This window comes from Typopeltis vanoorti, chromosome 20, assembly GCF_054136105.1.
Source record: "Typopeltis vanoorti isolate ZY-2024b chromosome 20, IOZ_Tvanoo_1.0, whole genome shotgun sequence".
NCBI lineage: Eukaryota > Metazoa > Arthropoda > Arachnida > Uropygi > Thelyphonidae > Typopeltis > Typopeltis vanoorti.
Genome location: NC_143568.1, coordinates 80,446,330 through 80,473,950, shown reverse-complemented (window position 1 = coordinate 80,473,950; position 27,621 = coordinate 80,446,330). Strand labels below are relative to the sequence as shown.

Sequence of the window (27,621 nt, the reverse complement as noted above, 5' to 3'; positions counted from 1 at the left end):
AAAAAAAGTAATGTGTTTGTTCTCAAGAGTATGATTTCCTGGTTATCTTGCACGTATGATACTAATACTATAGGCTTGCAACCTTTAGCATCTATCATCTATTATTCCTATTTACAAAACATCCATTTCTGCTGTGAGATTCAAAATCACAGCTTGTGGGAGCACGTGCAAACACTTGACCAACCAAACCTGTTTTATGTAAGACCATTATCAAACTTAAAGCCTGTTTATTTCTTTACCATTTTGATATATATATATTGATGATTATGCAAGGTTTCTTATCTAGGACATGGAACTTTGTTTATATGGCTGAGAAATGCTGAAATAAACTATAATGGAATTAACCACATAACTGTTGATTATTATTTCTCTTTTTCTGCTATGTGCAGATTTTTTTTGCCTTAATCCATCTAGGAAATGAACATAGCAAACCAGTGTTGAATATATTTACTGCACCGTAGTAGAAGAGATGGCTGTCATAAGATATATTATTGCCATTTGTAAGTCAGCAAAGATATCATTTACAAACACATTTTAGAGATTCAAGAAATTACAAGGAACATGAATAGTACATATTTCTTATTGCATTGCATGGTTGATTTCTTGCTAGCATATTTAAATCTTGGGCTACTCTTGTTAAGTTGCTTGGGCAGTGATAATGGGGTGAACTGTGTTGTTTTTCAAAATCACTTGCATCTGTCAACTGATACCAAAGCTATTGCATAAGCATCAGAGAATAGTTGTTATAGTTAGATGTTTAACTGTAGTGAAGACTGAATGATGTTTTGAAAATTTAACCAAGATTTATTTTGGTGATCCATTACTTGTATTACTCGATTAATGCAGCTAATGCATTCTTTAAAACAGGCGCATTAATCGAAAATGCATTATAATTCGTTCCTCAAATTTCTTTTTTGACTCTTATTTTTTATAAAAGAATTAGGGTATATTTCAGGGCCTAGTTAAAGGAAAACCACAAAGCTGATAAACAATAAAACATATTCAGAATATCAATTTAATATTCTACTTCTTAACAAAGAATTGAGCTAACATAGTTTGCCAGGCATTCTCTTTCTTACATACAACTGACGGTATGTCCCTGTTGCCTGTTCTACTCTTCTGCAAATTTTACTGCTTCTCTCTCTTCATCAGGGCCATCCTCTAAGCATTGCTGCTTAAAAACTTCAATTGTACAAACATTTTCAAGTTGTTTTTGTGAAATCTCTTTGGACTTGTCAGCGATTAAATTTTCTTCATATTCTTCAGGATCTTCCTGCTGTGCATCTAAATTTTACAGGGCAGAATCACCCAGTTTCTCAGAATGAGATTTAATTAACTTAGATTCATTTGAAAAAGCCTCTAAAATCATTTTGCACAATTTGGAAGAATGTGATTCCAAATGGCTCACATATTGCCAGCAGAAATGTCATTCGACTTTGAGACTATAACTGGGCTGAGCTTTCTCTGATTTGGCCAGAAAAGTCTTAGAAGGCATTCGCTTCCAAAAAAAAAGGCCGGTTTCATTGACACATTAAATATTTGTTAGTCACAATAGTCCCCCCCCCCTCCTTCTTCCACAATTTTCTTCAAAATCTCTGGATAATTTGTGGCCTCTCGTTATCTGCGCTTGCAGCTTCGCCTGTGATTCAAACGTTATGTAGGCTTTTTTTTTTTTTTTTTTTTTTTTTTTTTTTTTTTTTTTTTTGAAACTCTCAAACCACCCAGCACTAGTGTGGAATTCTTCTTCTTTTCCATCATTAATAGCTCTTTCTTTCAAGGTTGCAAAAAGACAATGCTTTTGATTTAATAAAGTCAGTGTTTAGCGGGATCTGTGTAGAAAGAAGTTTCTCTAATTCAATCATTATAATACTTTGATTTCGAGTGCATGCATGATAAACTTGAAGCAGTCTTATCTTTCCCTTTGTATTCAGCACTTTGCTTAAAATTGCTCTTATAGTTGATTCACCCATTTTTGTGTTCTTGTCCTATCTTTGCCCTGGACTCGCCTTGTTCTTCCAATGAGATTACTTTTTTGAATCATTTTCACACTTCCACTTTTTTGTTCACTAATTCTTTTACTCATGATGAAAGGCAGGGAAATTACTTTAAATTAAAAAATTAAGGAAAACAGTTGCAAAGGAGGGATGAGATATGATCATCAAAAGGCTCTGTAATTAGCAGATGAATTACATTTTGGAGTAAATTTGGAACACAGTGTACATGGAAATAGTATAGCACACCATTAATTATTAATAATTAATATATATATCATTATTTAAAAAAAACCATTCACCTACTGGTGAATGTTTTTTTTTAAATAGTTAGCCATAAAAATGTACAGAAAGAAAAATGTTTAAAATCTGTAACATTTATTTTTAAGATGTATATCGGCGCATTAATCGAGAGATTGCTTAGTCTGCATTTATCCCTCAGAAGTGAGGAAGGTTAATATATTTGGTAGTTTTCTAGGCATCAAATAACCCCCTGAATTTGTTCCTAAAATTTTTAGTTTTATCAGGATAATATTTTGTAGCAAGTTATATTGAAATTACATGACTAAATTCCAAGTTTAAGAATTATGAATAGATTGGATTGAATATAAAATTATTTATAGGGTTTTTTAATCAAATATTAATGTATTTTTTTCTTTTACAAAATAACTTGTAACATGGTTAGTTTTTTTTTTTTTTTTTTTTTTTTTAATCCATTGGTCTCATTTTTCTGTGATATACAAAAAAGAAAATTTGACTTCTTTCCTAGTTCCATGTAGAAATATAGGCACAGAAGATTATTTCCAGACCAGTTCGTGATATTGCATATTAATTGGAAATTTCCACTGAATTTTTCAGTAAAAGATTTTCTTAAAATTATTAATCAGTTTTCTCTGTTACTGATAATATCTAAACCAATTGTGCAACTATTCAGTTGTTCATTCCCCCCCCCCCCCCAATAGTTAACCAAATTATTCAGTGAATATCAGAAATGCCTAAAAGCATTATTCAATGTACCTCTTATTTAGGAAATTTTATAATTCCTCTGAAAATTATAAAATGAAATGAATGAAAATAATTTCATTATTTTCCTTAATGTATCATTATCTAGTGCAGTGCTATGTAATCTAATTATATCTTATTGTGTACATCTTTTCTAATGAGTCTTAACTTTTACCATGCAGCAGATGATCGAGGCTCTCAAGAATCTTTAAATAGAGAATCAGGTGAATAATCAGTTATAAAATATATAAATTCTCATTAACCATTTCTGTACTTATTTTCTTTTTTAATATATATTGAAATTTTCCAGGTAAGTATAATGAGTTTTTATTGGCTTGTGACATAATAATATCTAGTTCTCTATCAGAGGACTAAATTCATTTATGTGATTAATATTCTGTGTTAATAAATCTTTGGTTTACAATTTATGTATTAGAAGAAGTTTTGTTGAGTACATAAATTGTACACCTAAGATTTATTAACACAGAATATGAATTACTTAAATAAATTTGGTCCTCTGATAGAGAACTAGATATCATGCCAGGACAATACAATCAGAAGTAGTTTCTTTCTGATTTTTGCTAATAGTTTCAAGTAAATTGCACACACATAAAAAATCTGAGATACTTTCCTCTGTAAGTTTCCAAAGAAACTAAAAGGAATATTTTCATCAGATAAGACTAAATTGGACATCAAGAATGCAAAGGAAAGGCTTTTTCTGTTGTAGCTCTTTTTATCAGAAGATAATGAACATTCTGATGATGAAGTTTGTGTTCTCCTAGATTTCATGTTTGAAACTATAAATTGTGATGAAATGTAAAAATTAACTTAATTTAAATTTCTGTTTTCCTCTTGGCATGAAAGTAGCTACTTTTTCATCAGTATACCATAGAGATTATTATTCATTTAATTATACAGCAAGATAATACCATGTTAAGGTAATAACTTTCTTTTCATGGCTTGCTCTCAGAGAGAACCACTGCCATTTAATGTAACTTTACTTTTATTACAAAAATATCATGTTACATACAAATCAAATATTTTTATCTGTTTATTTAGAGCCACTTGAGTTTGATGAAATTTATTTCAAAACAATATATATTTATTTCAAAGACATTTAAAAAATAATATAGTCATCACTAAACAAGTTAGTGAGCTTGTTGAGTAACAGGAAATTTTAAGTAATTAACATAAGAAAATGTAAATACATATAAAAGGTAAAATGCAAAATTTGATAATCTAGCCATAAAATCATTTCAAAAACATTTAAGCTATAATTAGTTAATGCAAAATACACTGATGTTCAAAACATAAGGATGAACACTATTTCTGAAGATATTAACTGCAAATTCAGACGAATCAGCTTGTGGCAGTTTGTATAACTGGTTATTTCGGGTGGAAAGCAGGTAGACATTCAAATTTTTAAATTGTGCTCAAAGGGGGCCACATGGTAGCACTCAATAGATAAATGGCTGTGCTAAGTGAATTGAGTTTGAAGGAAACTCTTTTCATGAAGGCATAAAGTTGCAAACTTGGCTGTCTTGAAATGTCTCAAAGATGTTATCTAGATGATTTCACTTGGAGAAAAATTATTAGAAAGCTTGAAGAAGGCCATTGAATTACTGATATTACCAGAGAATTTGGAATCTCACATAGCATTGTATCCAGGCTGTGAGCAGCATTTCAAATGTGTTTCAGGCATTTACTGAAAGGTCACTCTATCACAGAGCATAAAGACAGAATTTTGGTTATAACAGCAAAATGTAATTGATGCACCACAGCAGGCCAACTTCCAAATTGGCTCCATTCAAGCACGGGTATGAGGATATCTCCACAAACTGTGGTAAGACTGGTGCAATAAGTGTGGCTAAACACCCAGAGGCCTGTAGGCTGCATCCCTTTATCCACAGCTCATCATAGAACACATTTTCAGTGCTATTGTATCCATAAAAATTGGACCAGACACTAGTGGTTTAATGTTATCATTACAGATGAGTAATTGTAGCCCTTCTTCCGATTCTAGATGACACTTGATCTGGCCTGAAAGTGGTACTGCTTACCATTGTGAGAATGTTCTTGAATGGGATAGATGCAGCTGTGTCGAGATCATTTTGTAGGGAGGCATTATGCTTAATGTCTGCACCAAGCTACAAGTGCTAGAAAAAGGGACTATGAATGGTGAATGATATTGTAATGAAGTTCTTCGCCATCGTGTTTGATTTTTCCGTTGTGCTGTAGGTGAAGAATTTGTTTTTATGATTGATAGTGCCATACCACACCGCACGAGCAGTGAAGATACTTCTGGAGACTGGGGATATTAATTGAATCGAGTGGCCCCATAGAACACATTTGGGTCACAGTAGGGAGAACACACTACTGTTCAAAATTCCCCTCCAGAAAACAAACAAATATCCTTATCCTTGCTCTGAAGGAGGAATGGGCCAGTTTGCCTCAAGAATTCTGGAATCATTTGGTGCTGAGCATCATATGACGTGAGAACTGCATCACAGTTAGGGAGTGAACATATTTCTTGCTGAAATGTCTGTCTCCATAGTTTTCTCTAAGCACTATACATTAATTCCTTAACTATGTTGATAAAAAATTTGCCAAATATGTATTGCAATTTAATTTGTACGAAATTCATAATGCATTTTTTGTGTAATATAATTTATTAGTATTCTGGAAATGAATTTATGTCCACATTTGGCTGTAGTCATGAAAGTTTTTTCATATACAGGTAAAAATATAGTTTATTTTTAGCATTTGGACACTAGTGTATTTATTGAACACTAAAAAAGAGGTTTATAAACATGGTGATTTTGCAGGAAATTATAAGAAAATAATGTGGTCAAATTTTAAAATTAACATTGGACAGTGTTACATTTGTTTTTGTGATACTTAGTAAATATTATTAATGTGTGACACCTCCAAGGTGTCCAAAGGTTCATTGAAAGAAGGCTACTCTACAATTCTGTCTCCACGAACTACAGTAAACTGCATCATCTACACTAGCGCCATCTACTGTCTGCAATCCCCACTAGTATTTTCACATACAATCGTAAACATCCATGACTACAGCAGGATTCGAACCCACAGCCTTTTGGCTGGAGAGCAGATATGCTAACCACTTGACCAGAAGGAAAAATGTAGAATTCATTGAATCATAACAGAAGCATATATTCTGGAACAGTTTTTCATTTTATTCTCTTTTGAAGTATGTTTACACTGATTTAAATGACTCAGGTGGAACAGTCAGAAAAATTTCTTCATAATTCTTGCATTAATTTATATTTCCCCTTTTTTTTTTTTGTAGATGAGAGCTATGAAAATGCTATCCAAAACATCTATAATTTGACCTTTAGTATGAATGATATAGCAGCACTGTGAAACTTTCTATACTTCGACCAGAAGGAAAAATGTAGAATTCATTGAATCATAACAGAAGCATATATTCTGGAACAGTTTTTCTTTTTATTCTCTTTTGAAGTATGTTTACACTGATTTAAATGACTCAGGTGGAACAGTCAGAAAAATTCCTTCATAATTCTTGCATTCATTTATATTTCCCTTTTTTTTTTTTTTTTTTTTTTTTTTTTTTGTAGATGAGAGCTATGAAAATGCTATCCAAAACATCTATAATTTGACCTTTAGTATGAATGATATAGCAGCCACTGTGAAACTTTCTATACTTCGATTGAACATATATCTACTCCATCTGGTTTTTCACATTTCCGATATCAAACAGCTTTTCAATTTCATTACTGAAACGTGTCTTTATGATTGCACTTCTAGATGTTTTATATTACTTTTGTGTTTCTGCTCATTTCATTTTATAATGTTCAAAGTAATTGTATCCCAATCAGAATACCATTCTATTAAATTTTCATTTTGCCTCTAATTCCATTTGTGGTTCTGACTTTTTTTTCTAAGCTTTTTCAGTCACCTCTGGAACATCTTGCCACCTTCATGATATATATACACACACACACACACACACCTTCTCCAAGCTATCCCATTTAACTGCTTTTACGCAGTACCATGTACCCTGAATTTAATTTTTGATATGATTTTGTCTTCCTCAGGAAATTTTTTTAAATTCTTAGTTTACCAAAGAGTTTGGGTTTTTCTATTTTGGAAACAACTTTACTATACTTCTCAAGCTTAAACAATAATGTTATCTTCAGAGTTTCCTTAATCAAGAACAACTGTCATGTTGCCCTTGTTAGCTTTTAATACTAAAATGTAGTTTTCAGAAATATCAGTAAGAGGTTTTACTTTCTGTTCTGCTGCGCTTCTGTTACACAGTTGCTCTCTTGCTATCAGAATAGCAGCTATTCTTATATGTTTTATGTCTGCTGTATCTCTTGGAAATTTCTGGAGACCTTTTACTCCATTTGCCATGATGCCAATTTCATCATCATAAAATTCTTGATTTATACTCTCAAGTAACGTGCAAGATATTATGATGGTACTACATGAAAAGTTAATGTTATTAATAACTTCTCATTGATTATTTTTCTCCAAATTAGTGTACTTGCCATGGCTTTGGTATTGTGAATGCATATGTTTTTGTCTTCTGAGATTCTTCAGTACATCATTTGTGTATGTACCAGAGGAAGACCTCTCCCTTGGTCTTCCTCTGAGTATACACACATGAATGAATGAATGAATAATAAGATACCACAATATCATTATGCAGAAAATCCATATAAGGAAAGGGATTAGACAGCATGATATTGAATGAAGTAATAACAATTTAAGAAACAAAAATTAAATGGAATACAAATGAAAAAAAAAAAAAAAATTTGATTGGCTATGCAGATATATTATTTGCAGAAAATGAAGATTATTATTAAGAACAACCCTCCACAGAGTTGGGGACTCATTGAGGGAGGCCACATATCACCTTCACCAGCTGTCATGCTTTTTCTTGCATTTATTCACACTATCTGTGCTCACTGTCTCCAAAGGCAATCCATTCTAATCACACATCACTCGGATGAAAATGTAGCTTATGCACCCTTCTTCACTGCATTCATTCTCGCCTTTCTTCAGTGCCCTCTCCCCACCCTCCTTAAAATGAAAAATTCTATCTACTGGTATGTTGTATGACTCTCGGTAAGTTACAAATCTCAATTATATCACTCCTCTCTCCTGTTTGCAAGCAGTGGCTGCATTCCACAAATTGTCAATCTGTATTCTGCAATCCTGATATCACCTTTATCACTCTTCTTCTTCATGCTATCTCTCCATGAAGACAAAATGGCTTCGTTATTCTTATATGTTAAGGTTCATTTCAGTATTACAAATACCCTCTGAATTGTATATGCAATGTTTACTATATGGCCCTTAAACTTCAATTTCCTATCTTCTAAAACTCCAAGATCCTTAGCCTGATCGGTTTTTTGCATTATCAAGCTAAGGATCATCTTGGAGATTTAGCACATAGGAAATTGAAGATTAGTGCCATATAGTAAAGATAGCATATACAATTCAGAGGGTATTTGCAATACAGAAACAAATCTTAACGTATAAGAATAAGGAAGCAATTTTGCCTATGAAAAATCCTTAATGCAATCTAACCTGAACTGTTTTATGCAGGACTGGTTTCCGTGGTGGTGATACTTATATGCTGATACATTTTGATGTAATATGGTATTGGATATCTAATTACACCAAAATGCATGACTTTACCTTTAGTAACATTGAACTGACTGCCATTTTCACATGCACACAATTCCAGCCTATTCAAATCATACTACAAATATCCATTTCAGCTGCCTTCTTGATTATCTTGCCTATCTTTGCATCATCAGCAGATAGTCGTATGTCACCTGTTAAATCCTCCCAATGTTATTAATACAAATTGAATAACAATAGACCAAGGACTGATCCTTTCAGTGAACAGTGGAAATAAAACACAGAATTAAACAAAGAAAAAATACCAATATGTATTTTTGTTATGTTATAGGTTTGTTGTAGGTTAATAACATATCAGGACCTTTAAGTTTAATTGTACAAATATCTAATGAAATAAATAACTAGTCCAACTAATATTAACTTACATGTGTGAAACAAAATAGAAACATCAAAAATCCAACAGATAAATACAATGTGTAATAAAAAAAAAAAAAAAAAAAAAAGCTAAGAAAAATAGAAAGATTTATGAGGAATAACAGTTTATGCACAACACAATTACAACCTGAAAATGGATCCAAAAAGAATAGTTAAAGAGACTTGAAACCAATTGGTAGACTGGAAAAATAAGATGATTTCAAACTGCTGTCTTGGTTGGTCAGCAATTTCACTGAACAGGGAAATTTGAATTCTCAAACCCACGACCTACTGGTTGGATATAGCATACCTTCTCTCCAACCAGTAGGTCATGGGTTAAAATCACACCATCAGCATGGATGTTTCTAAAAACCTACTCTGTGCAAGCTTATATATCTCCTTCAAGTTATGAAGCTTGTCTTCAAAAAAAAAAAAAAAAGTGAATGTGTTATTAAAAAAATAATTCTTTACACTGCATGAAGCTGTTTTTGTTGGCAGCAATCTAATTTTATTTAGATTTCTAATTGCTTTTTCATTAATCATCTCCTTATGAATATTAGGTCCAGGCATCTTTAAATGACTATAAAAAGTTTGAAACCTCAAAATGATATAATCCTCATCCATTCCATAACTCCAGTTCCACAATGGTTTAATCATAAAACACAACTTATCTGCATACATTATTTCTTTCCTTTCACTTTCATCTAATGAAATATCACATCTTCCATTATATTTAATTCTTCTAATTTGCATCATTTTCATTTAGGTCTTGCAGTTTTTTTTTTTTTTTATTATTATTTTAATGTTTATTTTTCAATGCAGCAGAAGCCTAAGCTTCTGGAATAATATCCCAGAAGATACTGAACATTTGCTTCTATATGCAAGGAAAATAATTAAGCTGCATTAAAGTTGAACATTTTCAACATTTAGTTATAATTATTTATTTTTCCCTTTTATGTTTTTTCACTTACATTTCCTTCTGTTTTATAAGTCATATATTATTATCATATGCATTTGTGGTTTTATCATGGAATATGTCAAAGATCTGTACTTAAGTTTTGTAGATCCAGAAAAGGTATATTACAAGGTGTCCAGAGAAAAGTTTTTCAAAACACTACAGTTATATGGAGCGAATTGAACATTATAAAGAGTAATATATAGTCTATGTTTAAGTTGTCAGTCAGCAATTAGAATATAAGGGAATACAGGAAGATGGTTTGTAAAATCAGGGATAAGACAAGGATACATATTATCTCCACTCTTATTCATCATCTATATTGATCATGCTATGAAAGAAAGTGGCGTTAGGTCTGACATTATTATGGACTACTTCATGGAGTCCTTAGACTCAAGGGAGAGGCACTAAACTCATGCCAAACACTATTCAACATTTGCACAGTATATCTATCATACTTTGCTTTGAACTCATTTGCAGTCACGGCACCCACAACAGACTCTGGTGCAACCTATTCCACTTATTTACCACTCTCCAAGCAGAAAATCTAGTTCTAACACCTTTGCTAACTATACTCTTACTCACTTTCCAATTATGGCTCTGTTAATCTTGTAAAAACTCTTCAGTAATTTGTATATCTCAATGATATCGCCTCTTTTCTGCTTGTCAACCGATCTCTGTAACCCACAAATCTTCACCCTGAAATATGGAATGAATTTTTCAGGTATATGGAATGAACCCTTAAAAGGTTCATTCCATATACCTGCTGTCATTCTTGGTCACTCATCTCTGGATCCTCTCCACATCTTCCTCATTGCCACAAAACCCAGGTGACCAGATCTGCATGCACCTGTAAAAGGGGGTCTTATCAAGGCTCGATAAAGAGGAATAATTACCTCCCTTTCTCTGCTCATCATTCTTGACTAACCAAGTAATCCGATGAGTTGCTTTAGCCACTTTTATTATGTGCCCTCTAAACTTCAGCTTTCAATCCAACAACACTCCCAAATATCTGATATCTGGTATGGTGAGTAGCCAGTTAAATAAATTTGCTATTTGCTTTATGTAGCTGATATTGTATTCCTAAACACATCTAATACAAGTCTTCATGATTCTCTAACTAAATTGGATAACAGCTAGGACAAATTTGACATGAAGATCAGTAGAAAAAAGACCAAAACTCTGAAACTGGGCAGAAGCATAGGAAACTTCAACTGCATTCTGAATGGAAATCCTATAGAACAAGTAAAATATTTCAGCTATTTAGTTTATAGTGAAGATGGCAGGTTAAATCTGAAATAGACAACAGAATAAGCAAAGCTTGTGTGGTGGGTAGCCAGCTGAATAAATTTATATGGAATGAGAGAGAAATTAGCTGAACTAGCATTATACAAGACAGTGTATTTAAACCAGTTTAAAGTTATGTATTTCAGAGTTGATTTGGAAATATAGCACTTGATCAATGACTAGACCACAGATATGAGAGTTCTGAAAAAAATTAAGGGAGTGAACTGATGGCATCATTAGCAAAATCGTATTAAAATGAAGATATTGGAAAGGAACTTGATATTAATAGCATTCAAGAATGTGTCAGCAGAGCTAATCTAAGGTGGTGTGGTCACTTAAATAGAATGGTTAAGCAAAAGCTATTTGATGCCAAGATGCCAGGAAAGAGACCTAAAGGAAAACCAAGATCTTGGTAGATTGATTCAGTCAGAAGTGCCTTAGAAGCAATGAAATGGCAATATTGGAGTACTCACAAGTAATGGACTGATTTGGAGAAAAACTGTTGATAGGAGATTAATAATAATATAAATTTAATCACATACTGCTGTCATAGTAATCTGAACATCCCTTAAAGGTATATTAGGAAATTGATGATGTATTTTATTACAGATTTTCAGGATTTTAAATAGAGGCATTGGTCATAATAAATTATATATATTTAAGTAGATTGAAGTTGGCTATTTACAACTTTCAATTATCTTAATTGTTTAGTTATGACAATGTCACTGTCTATGATTTTCTTTGCTGGAGAGACCTGAGATTGAATTTTGTTTAGGATGCAAAGTTTTTTCAGTTGAAGGTGAAATTAGCTGTATGTGAAATGGTGGTAGTAGGTTTTTCCTTTCAGCAACAGAAAAACCAGCCTGAAGAACACACAGCTTATAGACATATGAATACTACCCTCATAACCTTATCTGCTTTTGGCCGTAATTGAAAAATATCAACATCAAAGCATGCTTAGCAATTAAAGGTTGTAATTGTAATTGAAAATTTACTTGCCTTACTAAGATCCTGCTTTGAGTGTTTTGTGTAGAATTAAAAAGAAGAAATTACACTTCTTTTAAATTACACTTTTATAGAAGCAAGTAAAGACTATTCTTTGAGTCAGCTTCATCTTTAAAACATTTCCCTTGCCTTTAACAAATATGACTATCAAGTCTTAAAATTTATTCAAAAAATTTGCTAACTAATTTTGAGACCTCTAACACAACAATCCCAGGTTGCTTCTGAAGCCTTGAACTGTATCTGCCAAGACTTTTTTACTACAATATTGTACTAAAAATACTATAGTGCAATTCAGTACATTATTGAATAAGAATTCAGCAATAGGGACTGATGGGACAAGATACAGGACAAGATATTAGCGCTGCTGATGAAAGTGTGTTCAGCTGAACTGGCCATTCCTTTGACCAGGCTATATAATATGAGTCTCATAACAGGAAAGATTCCACAGGAATGGAAAGAATGTATGGTAATTCCTGTGGATAAGCATATATGTAGGTTAGACATACTTCAAATTTTTAAGAAATGACAATGTAAACTATACAGTCATGCCTCGATTAACAATGAGGATGCATTCACGAAATTGCTTTAAGCGAAACTTTGTTCTCAGAGGTAAAAATACTATGGTCATAATAGGAATACGTTCGTATGTAAAGAAAATGAAAGAACTTTTTCTTGAAAAAAGAAAACCTTTATTAAATAAAAAGTCAATATTTCATCCCTAACAAAGATAAAATAACGACATTTTAAAATATGAATCTAAAGTTTATTGCTTATGCTATTTTTCTCTTTCATTTAACAATTGCCTATATGGATTTATTGCATTTAACACTGATCGCTTAACAGTAACACTTCTTCCTAAATCAGGATCATTTTCATTGAAAATATTTTAAATGTTTTCAATGTCATTCAAGCACCTTTTTTAAATCTTTGGTTGCTGATGCTTTTTCGGTAGGAAATTCTTTAATTTCATCTTGATTTTCTTTGGCATTATTGCTAACAAGTTTTTCTAAATCTCCCACTGAAAAATCATCATCATCTGCATTTAATAAATTTCTTACATCCTCTTCGTTGACATTTTCGAAACTTATTGATTGAGCCATCTGGATAACTTCATTTCTAATCTCTTGAATGTTATTTTCTTCTTCTAGTACAACATCTGGCCATAATTTGCGCCAAACTCCATTTAAGCATTTCTGACTGACTTCTTTCCAAGAGCTATTAATGTTTTCAATTGCATCTTTAATGGTGTAGTTTTTTCAAAAAGTTTTAATTGACATTTTTTCTCCTTATCTTCTAATTCAATTAAATTGCTTTACCACACAAATAATTATTATTATTATTATTATTACGGGTATCTCCATGGAGTCAGTAGACTCATCGCGGGAGACCCAAACTAGCAAAACAATATCTGTCATATCTCTTCTTGAATTCATTTACAGACGAAGAGCTCACAACTAAGTCAGGCAATGAATTCCACTCATTCACCACCCTCCAGGCAAAAAACCTTGTTCTGACACCTTTGTTAACCACACTCTTCTTTAATTTCCAGAGATGACCTCTTGTTCTTCCATCACTATCACACAGCTGAAACATTTCCCCTGCATCAATCCTATAAAAACCTTTTAGTAATTTGAATGTTTCTATCATATCCCCTCTTCTTCGCCTATCAACCAATCTCTGCAATCCACAAGCTCTCAATCTATCAATGTAGGGAGCATTTTTTATATCACTCACCAACTTGGTCACTCTTCTCTGAACCCTCTCCACAGCCTCCTCATCTCCAAGGAATCCAGGTGACCAGACCTGAGCACAGTAATCCAAATGTGGAAGTATCAATGCTTTATAAAGGGGAATAATAACCTCTTTATCTCTGGATGTCAGTGTGTTCCTCAACAACCAAGTAATCCTATGTGCAATCTTGGACACCTTAGCAATGTGTCCTCTGAACTTCATCTCCCTATCTACCAATACCCCTAAGTCCCTAGCCTCATCAATCTCTTGGAGTACCTTTCCATCGATGTAGTACACAGCTGGTAATCTTTTAATCCCAAAATGCATGACTTTACACTTTTCCACATTGAACTGACATCCATTTTCTTTTGCCCATTTTACCAGCTTATTTAAATCCTCCTGCAAACTTTCAACATCAGCTTGATTTTTTATTGCACTACACAACTTTGCATCATCAGCAAACAACTGAATATCTCCCTTTAAGCCGTTTCCTATATCATTTATATACAAATTAAACAACATTGGCCCAAGCACAGAGCCCTGAGGCACACCACTGGTCACTTGCCTCATTCTGGACTCGGCTCCTCCATACACCACCTTATGGTATCTCTCCCTGAGCCATTCTCCTATCCATATCACCAATTTAATATCCATTCCTATCTGCTCCAATTTGCATAACAGTGTTCTATGGGATATCCTGTCAAAAGCCTTAGCAAAATCCAGAAGTACCACTGTGTAGCCAGTTCCTTTGTCCAACTCAGATGTTATTCTATTATGAATAGTTAATAGATTGCTAAGGCAGGATCTACCTTTAACAAAACCATGTTGGCCTCTATAGAGTATCATATCCTGATCCACCCATTCTTGAATTTTGTCTTTAACCAACTTTTCCAATACTTTTACCACTACTCCTGAGATGGTGATTGGTCTGTAATTCAATACTGCAGTTTTAGAGCCACCCTTATGCAAAGGAACCACTTTGCCTAACTTCCACTCCCTAGGGACCATACCAGAGTTCAAACTTAAGTTAAATATCCAGGTAAGAGGGGTTGACAATTCATTTGCACATTCACGCAACACCCGAGCTGATATTCCATCTAAGCCTACCGCAGTGTTTGCATTTAAGTTTTGCAATATGTTTAATACCTCTGATTCTTTAGCTTCAATTCTCACATTAGGTATTGCTGTAGGTATAGAGATATCCTCACTTGGGTGATAGACTTTTGAAAAGTGATCACTCAGTAACACGACTATTACATCTGATTTTGTCACCTCAATACCATCAGCACCCACTAAGGTTATCCTTCCGAAGTCATTCTTCCTCTTACTTGCCACATAGCGGAAGAACTCTTTGGGATTACCCTTGATCTCTTTGGCTAAGGTCTTCTCATAATCTGATTTAGCTTTTCTTACTATGCTGGTAACCTTCCTAGCTTGAGCCTTGTACTGCTCATGGGTGTCCTGATCGCCTTTCTCCTTGTAAATTCTCCATAACATTTTCTTTTTTTGCAGTTCAAGCTTGATACTACTGCTCATCCATCTAATGCCTGCCTTGTTTGACCTCCTAACCATGGGGACACAATCTGATATTGCTTTCCTCAGATACCCGCTGATTTTATCCCAAGCACTGCTAACATCTTTCCCTTGCAATATGTTCTGCCATGGGATGGCTGCAAGCTCACTCCGAAGCTTGTTATAATTGCCTAACCTATAGTTCCGTACATACCCCTTCTTAATAGAAAAATCCACAGATTTTGCAACCTCCCAAGTCAATACCACATGATCACTTTCACCAACTGGAGGTAACGAGGACACCTTACTTATGCATATAACCTCTGAACCAATAACCAGGTCCAACACTCTCACACCACGTGTCCCTTCAGTTACGTGCTGTTTCAAGTAATTATCTCGTAGAAGATGTATGAATTCCATTTCCTTTTTGCTACGTGATATTTCCTCCTTCCAATTGATATCACCGTAATTAAAATCCCCCATAATAATCACCAAGCCTTCACTCATTGCACTAAGTTGCTGATGCATGAATTCAATATCTCCCCCCGTACTCCCTGGCCTATAGCAGCATCCAACTGTATATTTGGTTGCGTTGGTCACTATTTCGCACCAGACTGCCTCAAATGAACTCTCATTCATTGTCTATCATCATGATATACTACTTTCTTTGGCTGCAACACATCAGCTATCATCAACAGTACTCCTCCTCCTGTTCTATCTTCTCTATCCTCTCTGAAAATACTGTACCCATCACATTCAATTCTAGTGACCACATCTTCTGCTGACAGCCAAGTTTCACTAATGCCTACAACTTTTGGTGAGATTTCACTGACTAATGCCAAAAATTCTTCTCTCTTATTTCGAATGCTTCTAGCATTGGTATACAAAAATTGCAGATTCCCTCTAGATCTTGTACCGGCTTTAGAACTGATATATAAGTCACTAACTACCGTAGTCCTATGCTGATTTTTATCCCCTCTGTTCTGCAATTTATTCAGCCTATAAGGATCAATAAATACACAATCAGTGCTAAAGTTTCTCTCTCTTACACTCAACCTTTTCAATATTAGTTTCCCTGCCCAATAACTTCAACCTGTTCAGAAAACAATAACTTCTTCAATCGCTTATGTCCTTCCATGTTAAGATGCAGTCCATCTCTAGCATACACTTTGTGTGTTCCTCAACATTTAATAAGTTTAAATGTTGCTATTACTCCCTGATCCAGCAGTTAAATCAGGGAAGTTATATTTGCTGGAAGAAAGACAATTTTGACAGGAATGCATGTGTCTAACGTACTATTAACATCAGTAGGATGTCCCGGAGCGTTGTCCAACAACAAAGCTTTTTCTTCAAAATTATTTCTTCAGCAATACTGTTTCACTTCTGGACAAAAATAGTTAACAAACCGATCAATAAATAACTCCTTGGTAATCCACGCATTTCTGTTAGCTTTCCATATTACAGGTAAATTCATTTTTATGTTACCTTTTAATGCTCTCGGATTTTCTGAATAGTAAACTAATTACAATTTTAATTTAAAATGGCCAGAGGCATTTGATCCAAAGAGTAACGTTGGATGGTCTTTGGCTGCTTTGAACCCAGCCGCTGATTTTTCTTCAATAGAAATGAAGTTTTTTCATGGTAGCCGTTTCCAGAACAAACTGCTTTCGTCAACATTGAACACCAAATCTGGTGAAAAATTTTCACGTTCAATTATTTCCTTTAGTTTTTCTGGAAACTTATTTGCAGCTTCTGATAATTTTACACTCTGAATTCTGGCCCATTTTTTAAATTTCTCAAACCAACACAAGAAGCCATAAATTTTTCTCCAATTTCTTCAGTTTGTATAGATTTCAGATGATTAAACAAAAATAATGCTTTTTCTTGAATCACCATTTGAGTTAAAGGCATATGACCTTGTGACATATCATCTATCCACAAACTTAACATTTCCTCCATTTGTTCTAAAATTGGACTCCTTAAACGAGTTAATTTTGCTGCTGTAACATCTGTACAATTCTGAGCAGACTGTTTTATTTTTTCCTATTGACTAAGTATGATTGTTCAAGTTGGCTGCACTAATCCTGAAGAATGTGCCACATCGGATTTTCTTTCACCCCTTTCAACACGTTGTACATATTTAATTTAGTTTCTAAAGAAATTGCTTTTCTTTTCCTTGATTCTGACATTTTAACTAAATATTAATATTTACAAAATCTATAGTAATGCTATTAGAGAATATACATCATTTAATGCAACGCACCACACTGAAACACACCCTAAGAAGTGTAAGCAACGACTAAATTACACAGATGATGTGCAAAACTGTTAAAATAGACACACCCACAGCTTGAGAGTACGTTTCGCCGTTGTTTGCCAATCGGATGATTGCTGGGTGTTGATTGACCTTAAAATTTTAATATTTTTTATGTAAAATGAGGCTTGAAATTGCAGACTTCGTTATATCGCAGCTTCGTTACCAGAGGTAATGTCAACCAAGGTATGACTGTATTAATTATAAAAACTAATTAAATACTACCTATATTTTGGCAATGTTACATTGCCATCATCAGGGATCACAAAACAATCACATGCACACAGGCACTCACACTAACCAAATGAAGCTGAAGTTGGTGCCTAAAAGGTCCCCCCCCAGTGGGGTAAATTGGGTTGTCTTGTCTGTTAGGATGACCATCTTAGAATCTATGCTTCCGAAATTTGGGGCAGTCTTGTGCACCCAAATTTGTTGAGGTTTGGGAAGTTTCAGAGCTGAGGCTGATTCAAGGAATGATCTTTCGTACTTGTACTTGCTGCAGTGTAATAAAGTAGCCTTCTGCCGGTGTATTCTGTGGTGGATGTCCAGTGCATGGACAGCAAATCCTGAGTGGCTAAATTGGTGGGGCCAAATGTAGTCCTTGTGTTCGGAGTTTGGATGGCATGATATTGCCTGCCTGCCAGGCAGGAACAGCCTGTATGAATCCTCTAGATCATCAGTTCCCAACTGGTGGTACACATCCCCCCCCCCCCCCCCCCCCCGGGTTCCGTACTGGGCCAATCAGGGGTATACGAAAAATAATCAGTAATGGTGGAAAAATAAATAAAGTAAAAACAAATGCACAATGCACTGAATAGACACTGAAGTGTCAGTATTTAAAACAGCTATTTTAAAAACAAGGGGTAGAATTTATAGAAATGAGTTTAAAAGGGGTATACAAGTGGAAAAGGGTTGGGAACCACTGCTCTAGATCATATGTGTTGATACATATATTTAGCAGTCTGAAGACAAAGATTCGAAATTCTTGAAATATCGTTGTCTAATGAATTCTTCTGTTTGTAGTAGGCTATAATATACTGTTAAACTTCAAAACTTTAAACCACCTAAATGTTTCACTTGAAGAATATTTTAGTATATTGTTATCAAGATCTTTATGATCAATTAGAAACAAAGGAAGGACAGAGAAAAATTTATCGATTGGCAAAATGTAGAAATAAGACATCAAAGGACATCTTACATGTGAGGCAGATCAAAGACTCTGGAGGAAGAGTATTAAGGAGGGATGTGGATATAAGAAACAGATGGAGATTATACTTTGAAGGGCTTTTGAATGAGGAAAATGTGAAGACTCACAGAGAAGATGTGCAACCTTAGGGGATGGTGCAGAACATCAGTAGAGTGTAAGTGAAGGAGGCCATAAAGAGGATGAAAAATGGAAAATCAGTGGGATCTGACAGGATCCCAGTGGAGGTTTGGAAGCCACTAGGGGAAGAGGGAATTGACCTGCTGTGGGACCTGTTCATAAAAATTTGCCAACAGGAAAATATACCCGAGAAGTGGAGGGAAAGTACTCTTGTCCCCATCTACAAGGGTAAAGGGGATGCACAAGACTGTAAGAATTACAGAGGAATATAGCTGATGCTCCCACATGATGAAAATCCTAGAAATGGTTCTTGATGGAAGACTGAGGAAGGAGGTGGAGATGGCAAAGGGGCAATTTTGCTTCATGCTTTGTTGATAGACGCCAGATGCTATCTTTGGGTTATGGCAGATGATGGAAAAGTTTAGAAACAATGGGAACTACATCTGGTCTTTATTGATCTGGAGAAAACGTATGATAGAGTGCCAAGCCAAGAAGTCTGGAGGTGTCTGAGGAAGAAGAAGGGGCCAGAGAAATATGTCAGGTTGGTTCAGGAGATATACAGAAATGTGAAGACAAGAGTTTGGACCTGCCTAGGAGAGACAGAAAGTTTTCCAGTGACAGTTGGCTTGCATCGAGGGTCAGCACTAAGTCCATTCCTGTTTAATATTGTGATGGAAGAGGTGAGAGCAGACTTTCCTTGGACAATGTTGTGTGCAGAATCAAGAGGAGAAGTGGCAGCTAAACTGGAAAGATGGGGGAAAGTACTGTAAGAGAGGTATGAAACAGCAGAAGTAAGACAGAGTATGTGTTGCAAAGTGGATGGCATTCAGGAGACAGATCTTCAGCTGGAAGGAAATGTCATCAGGAAGGTTAGATACTTAGGTTCATCAGTGAAAGAGGATGGAGAAGCTGAGAAGGAAGTTGGATGCTGGATACAAGCAGGATGGAGGAACTGGAGAAGATGGCTGGAGTGCTGTGTGATAAGAGGGTGCCGATCAATCTAAAAGGCAAAATCTACAGGATAGTAGTGAGTCTAGCTATGACGTATGCAGGGCTGAGCCGTGTGGTTGTGCAGATTGTGCGCCGCACAAGGGCGCTTGAAGATAGGGGTGCTATTTCACCACGGGAAATAATAAAAAAATATATATAAATTTTCTTATTCTTGAATTATATCGTTTGAAGTGAAACGTTATCAATATTACCACAGATTTTATTTCACTGAGTAAGCATTGACTCAGCAAAATTTTATAAATATTCTCGATTGTTTATTATATTTTTAGTGGAAATTGTTAGTTTAAGACAGACCGTGAATTCATTCTTACGCTGTGCTTTGCCCAGTACCGTCGACAGGATGTAGCATAGAGGCAGCCTGCCTCACGGCGCTGCTTAATAAGGGCGCTCGTTCAGCCGTATTATGGCAACAAGATATTTTACAAAAATACAGCGTTTAGTTTACCAAATGAAAAAGGCGCCATTTCCCATTGACGGTTAAATATGTGCTTATTATATTTTATTAATAAGAAAATTATAGTCATACAAACTAAAACTAAACATTTTATAACCCACTTATTAGATACTTAAGGAAACAACCCATAAAGTATCATACGATGTGAATTTCATAAACTTTTATAGTCTATATATAAATATATATATATATATTAAATTATATTATGCATGAATTCTCCTACTCAAATTGCAAGTCTCTATCGCCCCGAATTTCACATTTGAGCGATAATTCGCTCCCTGCAGTAAACAATACGCTATCCCCGACAGCCATTATACTGCATAAACACAAAAACTAATTAGTTTTATCATGTCACTGGATAAAGTTCACAGATATCATTTGCAGGTTGTGTAATATATTTCTCAACAAATAATGCAATTACAGACAACTAGGAATATAAACACTAACTAATGAATCACATCTTCCCCCCAACAGAAACTGCTATATACAGCAGGTGCAACATATAGTTTTGCTTGACACTACCCCGTCATGAACATGTTAAAACTAAGAAATATATAGTGAATGCATTTCAGATATTATGGAAATATTTAAGAGAATTAGCATTTCAATTCAATTGTCAGCTTGTTTTGTTTGGGTAGCACGATCTTTTGTTAATACTGCACCAATCATGTGCACTTCTTAATAGTGGCTTTTTCTCTATTATACTGGCCTACAATCGCACACATCTTTCACTTCTCATTAGTAATTGGTCAAGGATTGTTCATTACGTATCTCAAGTCTTAAATTACTGGTAATTTTTGCTTGATATAATGGGAAAGAAGATGACTATTTGGGTAGATATTTCGGTACATAACTTTGATTGCACACACAAGGAAACCGCTCTTGAGGACAGAAGAAGTGATGGCGAATAGAAGCTTCTTGGTAAGTCATACCCATTTTCAGTTGTTTTTTTTTCACTGAAAACTTTAGTTTCCGAAAATCCCCACATATATCTCGCAGCACGATTTTTTAGCTCTAATTTTGGAAAAAAAGTGAGAATTATAGTCGAGTAAATATGGTAATTTTTTTAGCTTTCAAATTGTTAAGTATGGATCATTGGTTAAAGACTGGATTTATAAAATGCACAAAAGAGAGCAATATAGCAGATATAGAAATAAGTAATTTCACTCCTATCATTGATGATAAATTATTTATATTAAGTAAAAATGTATAGTATCTTTATAAATTTTGTTCTCTTAAAAACACATCATTATTTTTGTTTAAATGTACATCTAAATTCAAATAAAACAGACATTTACAATTAAATATATTTTTATTTATTATTATTATTTTGAAAAGGTACTTGGTAATAATAAAAATTAAAGAAGGGATACACGGATATCTGAAGTTTCAGAAACACTGATCCATCCAAAAATATTTAGTCTGAAACATAGGTGTACATTACGATGCTCGTTTTCTTAAATTCTGCTTCGAATTTGGATAGACGAAATAGTGTCTATCCAAATACACACACTTCTTACATTTTTTCGGAGTAATTTCAATTTTGAATGTGAAACACATTGAGTGTATTGTGTATTCTGTGTTTAAATGACTTTGGACAATTTGACTTTGATTTTAATTGTGTACTTATTTTTAGATCTTTGATAGACAAATAAAATTTTAAAGATAGTTTATAAATTATAAACAGATTAATCACTGAGGGACCATAGCTAAAAATCCCGTATATATCTGGGATAGACTATCGGTGCATCAGGCTGACGTGGCTCGAATTAAATTAATAAACATAGGTTATTTATGAGCTATAAAACCCTTTAGATGATCTCTTTGTTTACACATACTACAATTGGCCCTTTCTTGATACTTTTTTGGTGTATTTTTGCATCATTTCATTTTGTGCGTTACAGTAACAGTGTTTGCTGTGCAGTTGCCTTTTGTTTTATAAAATATATTTATTGTTGTTTAGTAAATTTTTTGTGAATTTGGATTATTCACGTAAAGTAAGTACATCTATTATATTTTTGTTAAGTTTGAAAATCAGTTAAATTGTTTCATTTTAGTTAATTATCTTATTTTGAAAACAAAAGATTTTTATGTTATGCTGGGTAGACGTCTAGAAAATAAATAATTTTCAATAAGAGATTTATTTATATATTTGTTCTTCTTGTTCTGGTTGGAAGACATTCTGGTTGGGATCCTTTTACTAATTTCTTGAATAAATAATTTTAATATTCTAGAAATTTCTTAATTATTAAACAATTACCAGAATGTAAAAAATAGTAAATAAATATCACTGAGAAATCAATCAGTGGCTAATATCTATACATGTTAATTTTCAAAAAATACCTAAAATGTAAGTATATTTATTATTCAAAACATCTGAAAAATCAAATTTTTTAATAAAAAAAAAAAAATAGTCTTGGGCCATTCGCATTAAAAATAATAGTCGGTTAAGGGGTTAAAAAATAAGTTTAAGGGAAAATTTCAGAAATTATTTATTTTGGTGGACGACTTTTAACGCTCTTCTTATTTTAGAAATTGTTAAAGAGGCGAAATATTATTCATTAATTTTTAACACTACTCCGGATATAAGCCACACAGAACAATTATTTATTGTTATTAGATTTGTTAATCAAAATAAAGATACATATATAGCAGAAATTCATGAACATTTTTTGGGTTTCAATCTGTAGAAGATACCACTGGGCAAGGACTATTTCTATTTATAAAAAATTATTTAAAATTATTGAATATTAACATTTCAGATTTACACGACCAAGCTTATGATAACTTCAAATATGTGAGGCAAACATTATGGGCTGCAGAAAACAATCCTTGAAATAAATTCAAGGACTTTTTTTTATTCCGTGTGCTGCTCATTCATTAAATTTGGTAGTTAATGATGCAGCTAAGATATCCTGTGAAGCTGTAAATTTTTTGGGGGGTAATACAGGAATTATATCATTATTTTTCAATATCTGTAAAGCGTTGGGCTATATTAAAAAAAAAGTTTGTGTTTTAAATTTGAAACCACTTTCTGTTACTAGGTGGGAAAGTAGAGTAGAAGCAATAAAGCCACTTAAAAATAATATCAAGGAAATTTACCAGGCTCTTTCTGATATTAAGATGAAACTAAAGATATAGATTCTTGAGTTCAGGCAGACAACTTAATTTCAAAGATTTATTCCTTTAAATTTATTTGTTCTGTTCATGTTTGGTATGAAATCTTAAGTCTCAAATGTTGCAAGCAAAATAATGCAGAATCCGACATTTGATATAGGAAAAATTACAGAAAATCTTGATTATGTTATACAAGAATTAAATACTCGCTGAACAGACCAATATTTTGAAAATATTATTAGAACTGCAAAAGAAGTAGCAAATGATCTTAATATTTTTCCTATTTTTCCAGACATTCACAAAAGAACAAAAACAAAAATGTTTGGTTACGAAGCATCAGATGAGACAACGCATGATCCTAAGCAAAATTTTTAAATAAATTTTTTCTTTGCTATTTTAGACACGACAATAACTTCAGTCACGGAAAGATTTATACTCTTAAAACAACATAGTGAGGACTTTAAAGTTATAAGAGACATTAGCAAATTAAAAGATTGGAGCGATGAAGATTTAATGAAACATTATAAAGATTTGCACTTAAAACTGAGTGACAATCAAGATTCCGACAATCGCGATATTGAATGTATGACTGAGGAATTAAAAACTTTGCAATGTTTTATTAAAAAAGAGTCTGCTTCTAAGGATGTTTTAAATTATATATATGAAAATAAATTAACAGGCACTCCGAATACTGCGATTGTGATGCGTATTTATTTAACATTATCAATATCCGTAGCATCAGGGGAAAGAAGTTTTTCAAAACTGAAACTAATAAAACTAATAAAAAATCAATAATGTCTGTAGAGCATCTAAAGGATTTATCAATTATATCAATTGAAAATAATATTATGGATTCATTAGACATTAAAGATATTAAAAATTTTGTGGCGGCTAAAGCAAGATGGATAAATATGTAAAATAAATCTACATTTATACTAATTGTTATATAGTTAAAAGCATATATCCAAATTGTCTTTGTTGTGTAATATTTTTTTTTATTAAAATAAATGTAATTTTTGTTTATATATATATATATATATATATATATATATTCTCTTGTATTTATATATTAAGGAATAAACATTTTTGAAAATTTTTATTATTAAAAATTCCTTATTAATGAATTTCAGTGATTACAGTGTTCTACTACTGTTAAATAAAATTTATTTTTATGTATGCATATAAACTGTTTTGTACTTTTAAAAAAGTAAACTTTTTCGCAAAACCTTTTCATGGAAACTTATTTTATGAGGACGCTGAAAAAAAATTTTGCACGTATCTATGAAAATTGTGGCCCTGAGAAAAAATAACATCAGTAGGATGGAGCTAGTGGAGATGGGGATGTTTGGTGGATGTGTGGTGTGACAGGAAAGGATCGTCTGAGAAATAACTATGTAAGGGAAATGGTGAAAGTTAGGAGCGAAGATACAAGAGGCAATGTTGTGATGTTTGGTCATGTGATGAGGAGGAAGAATGGGTATGTGGGAAAAAAGGTCGTGCAGATAGATGTGCAGGGGAGGAGGAAACACGAGCGGCCAAAGAAGAGATGGAGGAGGAGGATGTGAAGGAGACTCACTAAAAACAGCGACCCTACTTAAGTGGGACAAGCTGCAGAAGTAGTAGTTAATAATCACAAAGTGAATCAAAAGAAATAATAAACCTTGATTTTACAATTAATGTGCTAGATTGTCAAGATATTATAGGGATTGTCCTAATTCATCACTAAAGAAAATGTATCTATGACTGCATTTATCCAGATGAAAGGAGGGACGACCGTATGAACTATCTTTTCAATCTGTTAGAACATTGTGAAACCATACACTATCCATTCACAGTTCATTCATCAAGCTTTCTTCTTCTTCATAAATAAAATTGCTAAGCTCTATTATGAGTTTTAGAAGTTTGCTTATATTTTTTTTTCCTCTCTTTTTTAGGGTGGGTAGATAACAGGATATATGGCCATGAACTGAGAGGACAGGATGATTGGCCAAACAATGAAATGTACCATACGTATCATTCAGATAGGCAAAAAATACCTCCTCCTACAAAGCCAAAACCAGGAAAACCAAAGGTTTGTTTTGCTAATCGGGTGTCTAGATTTAGAAAATTTCAGAAAAAGTTTACTTAGAATATATTTTTAACACTGTTGTTTATATTGTTTGAAAGAAGCACAGGCTTATATCCTAAGAATTAAATATAAATTTTTATTATAGTTTGTTTTATACTGTGTTATTTTTCATTGTCTTTTTTTTTTTTTTTTGCATTTTGAACCTCTTTTATTAACAGTGACTTCTAAAATATATGACTAAAATTTATTGATGGACAACAAATTGAATATAAATTGTGAATAAATGTGGGTTAGGTAAATTGGTTATAATTGGTTTCATAGGATACATGGAATACTCATTTAAAAAGAATTAGATTGCATTGCCTGAAACTGTCAAAACTGGATTAAAAATAATGATGAATAAATATATTAACCATAAAACTGTTAAAGTTAAAAACCATGAAATAGAACAAGTTACTTCATATGTATATTTGGGCCAATTGTTATCCTTTGAGGAGTGCCAAAGAAAAGAGATTGAATGAAGAATTCACCTTGGATGGATGGCTTATGGGAAAATGAGAGACATATTCAGAAGTGACATCCCTATGAGTCTAAGTTTTCGACCACTGTATACTTCCTGTCCTAACATATGGAGGAGAAACATGGACTTTAACAGAAGCCCTAAACAAAAAGCTGAGAACAACACAACATCACATGGAGAGAAGTATGCCAAAAATAACATTAAGAGATAGGAAGACAAATACTTGAATAAGATCTCAAACAGGTGTCATGGATATTGTAAAATACATTAAACAGGCTAAGTGGAGATGGGCTGGCCATATTGCCAGATGCAGTGACAGGAGATGGACTAGGAAAACAACAGAGTGGAGACCAATGGATAAAGTAAGACAAAGAGGAAGACCGAGAAGAAGGTGGAGGGATGAACTTGAACAAATTGCAGGCGTGAGATGGATGGGAGAGGCAGAAAACCGAGTGATCTGGAAAACCATGGGGCAGACCTTCGTCCAGCAGTGGACAGAACCAAAAGGTTGAAGAAGGACTTCTGTTTATTTACCAAAGGTATATCTTGATTCTCTACTATTATCAGTACATGAGCAGTTGGTTGCTCAGCCTGTATTATGTTAGTACTATGTATGAAGTTTAAGGAGGAGCTTGTTCGCATTAGATTTAGAGGCCTTTGCATTGAATTTCTTGGAAAACACATAGAAGTGTAGTCTGTTCCAAAGTAAAACAGGCTGCAATGAAAAAGGAGAAACTTATTATGTAGGTTAGGAGTTGGACTGTGAAGAGATGTTGAGTGCAGCTACGTACATTTCAGTGGATTTTTGTGTCACTGATTGGGGCATTTGTGAAAAGAGTAGAAACATCAAAACTCGCTGATAAATCATCTTTGCTGAGTCTCATGTTTTTAATTTTGTTTATGAAGTGTTCTGTGTTATTTATAACCAAATAGATAATTGAAATCCTATTGAAAATGCTTAGAAATTGAGTAAAGAGTACTGTAAAAGGAATCAGACGATAAAGGTGACATGAAGCTAAAGATATTTTAGATATGTGAAGTAATTACTTTGAAAGATTGCTATATGAAACAAATATTCACAGAATGAATGGCAGTGGAAAATACTCAGCAGGAATGCCTATCAATACCTGAAGTAGAAAAACCATTAAGTACCTGAAATGTGGGAAGACCACTGGTGTTAATGATATTCTACCAGATATGGAGGTATAAAAATGTTCAAGTGCCTGCAGTACATAATTCAGAAAGTCGAATTCCTGATGATTCGAGTTCTTATAGC

At 33.5% G+C, this 27,621-nt stretch overlaps 1 protein-coding gene across 11 annotated transcripts in view; it reads left to right on the top strand.

The window, feature by feature from the left end:
* The window catches only part of RhoGAPp190 (Rho GTPase-activating protein 190), a 723,033-nt gene that overhangs the window by 443,191 nt on the left and 252,221 nt on the right, over positions 1 to 27,621 (top strand). For 9 of the 11 annotated variants that reach the window (XM_090410500.1, XM_090410503.1, XM_090410504.1 and 6 more), the window contains 2 exons: positions 3,176 to 3,217; positions 25,692 to 25,828. In XM_090410500.1, coding sequence (XP_090266626.1) covers positions 3,176 to 3,217; positions 25,692 to 25,828 — 179 coding nt within the window. The remainder of the gene's footprint in view (positions 1 to 3,175; positions 3,218 to 25,691; positions 25,829 to 27,621) is intronic. The other 2 variants (XM_090410505.1, XM_090410499.1) reach the window with 1 other exon arrangement.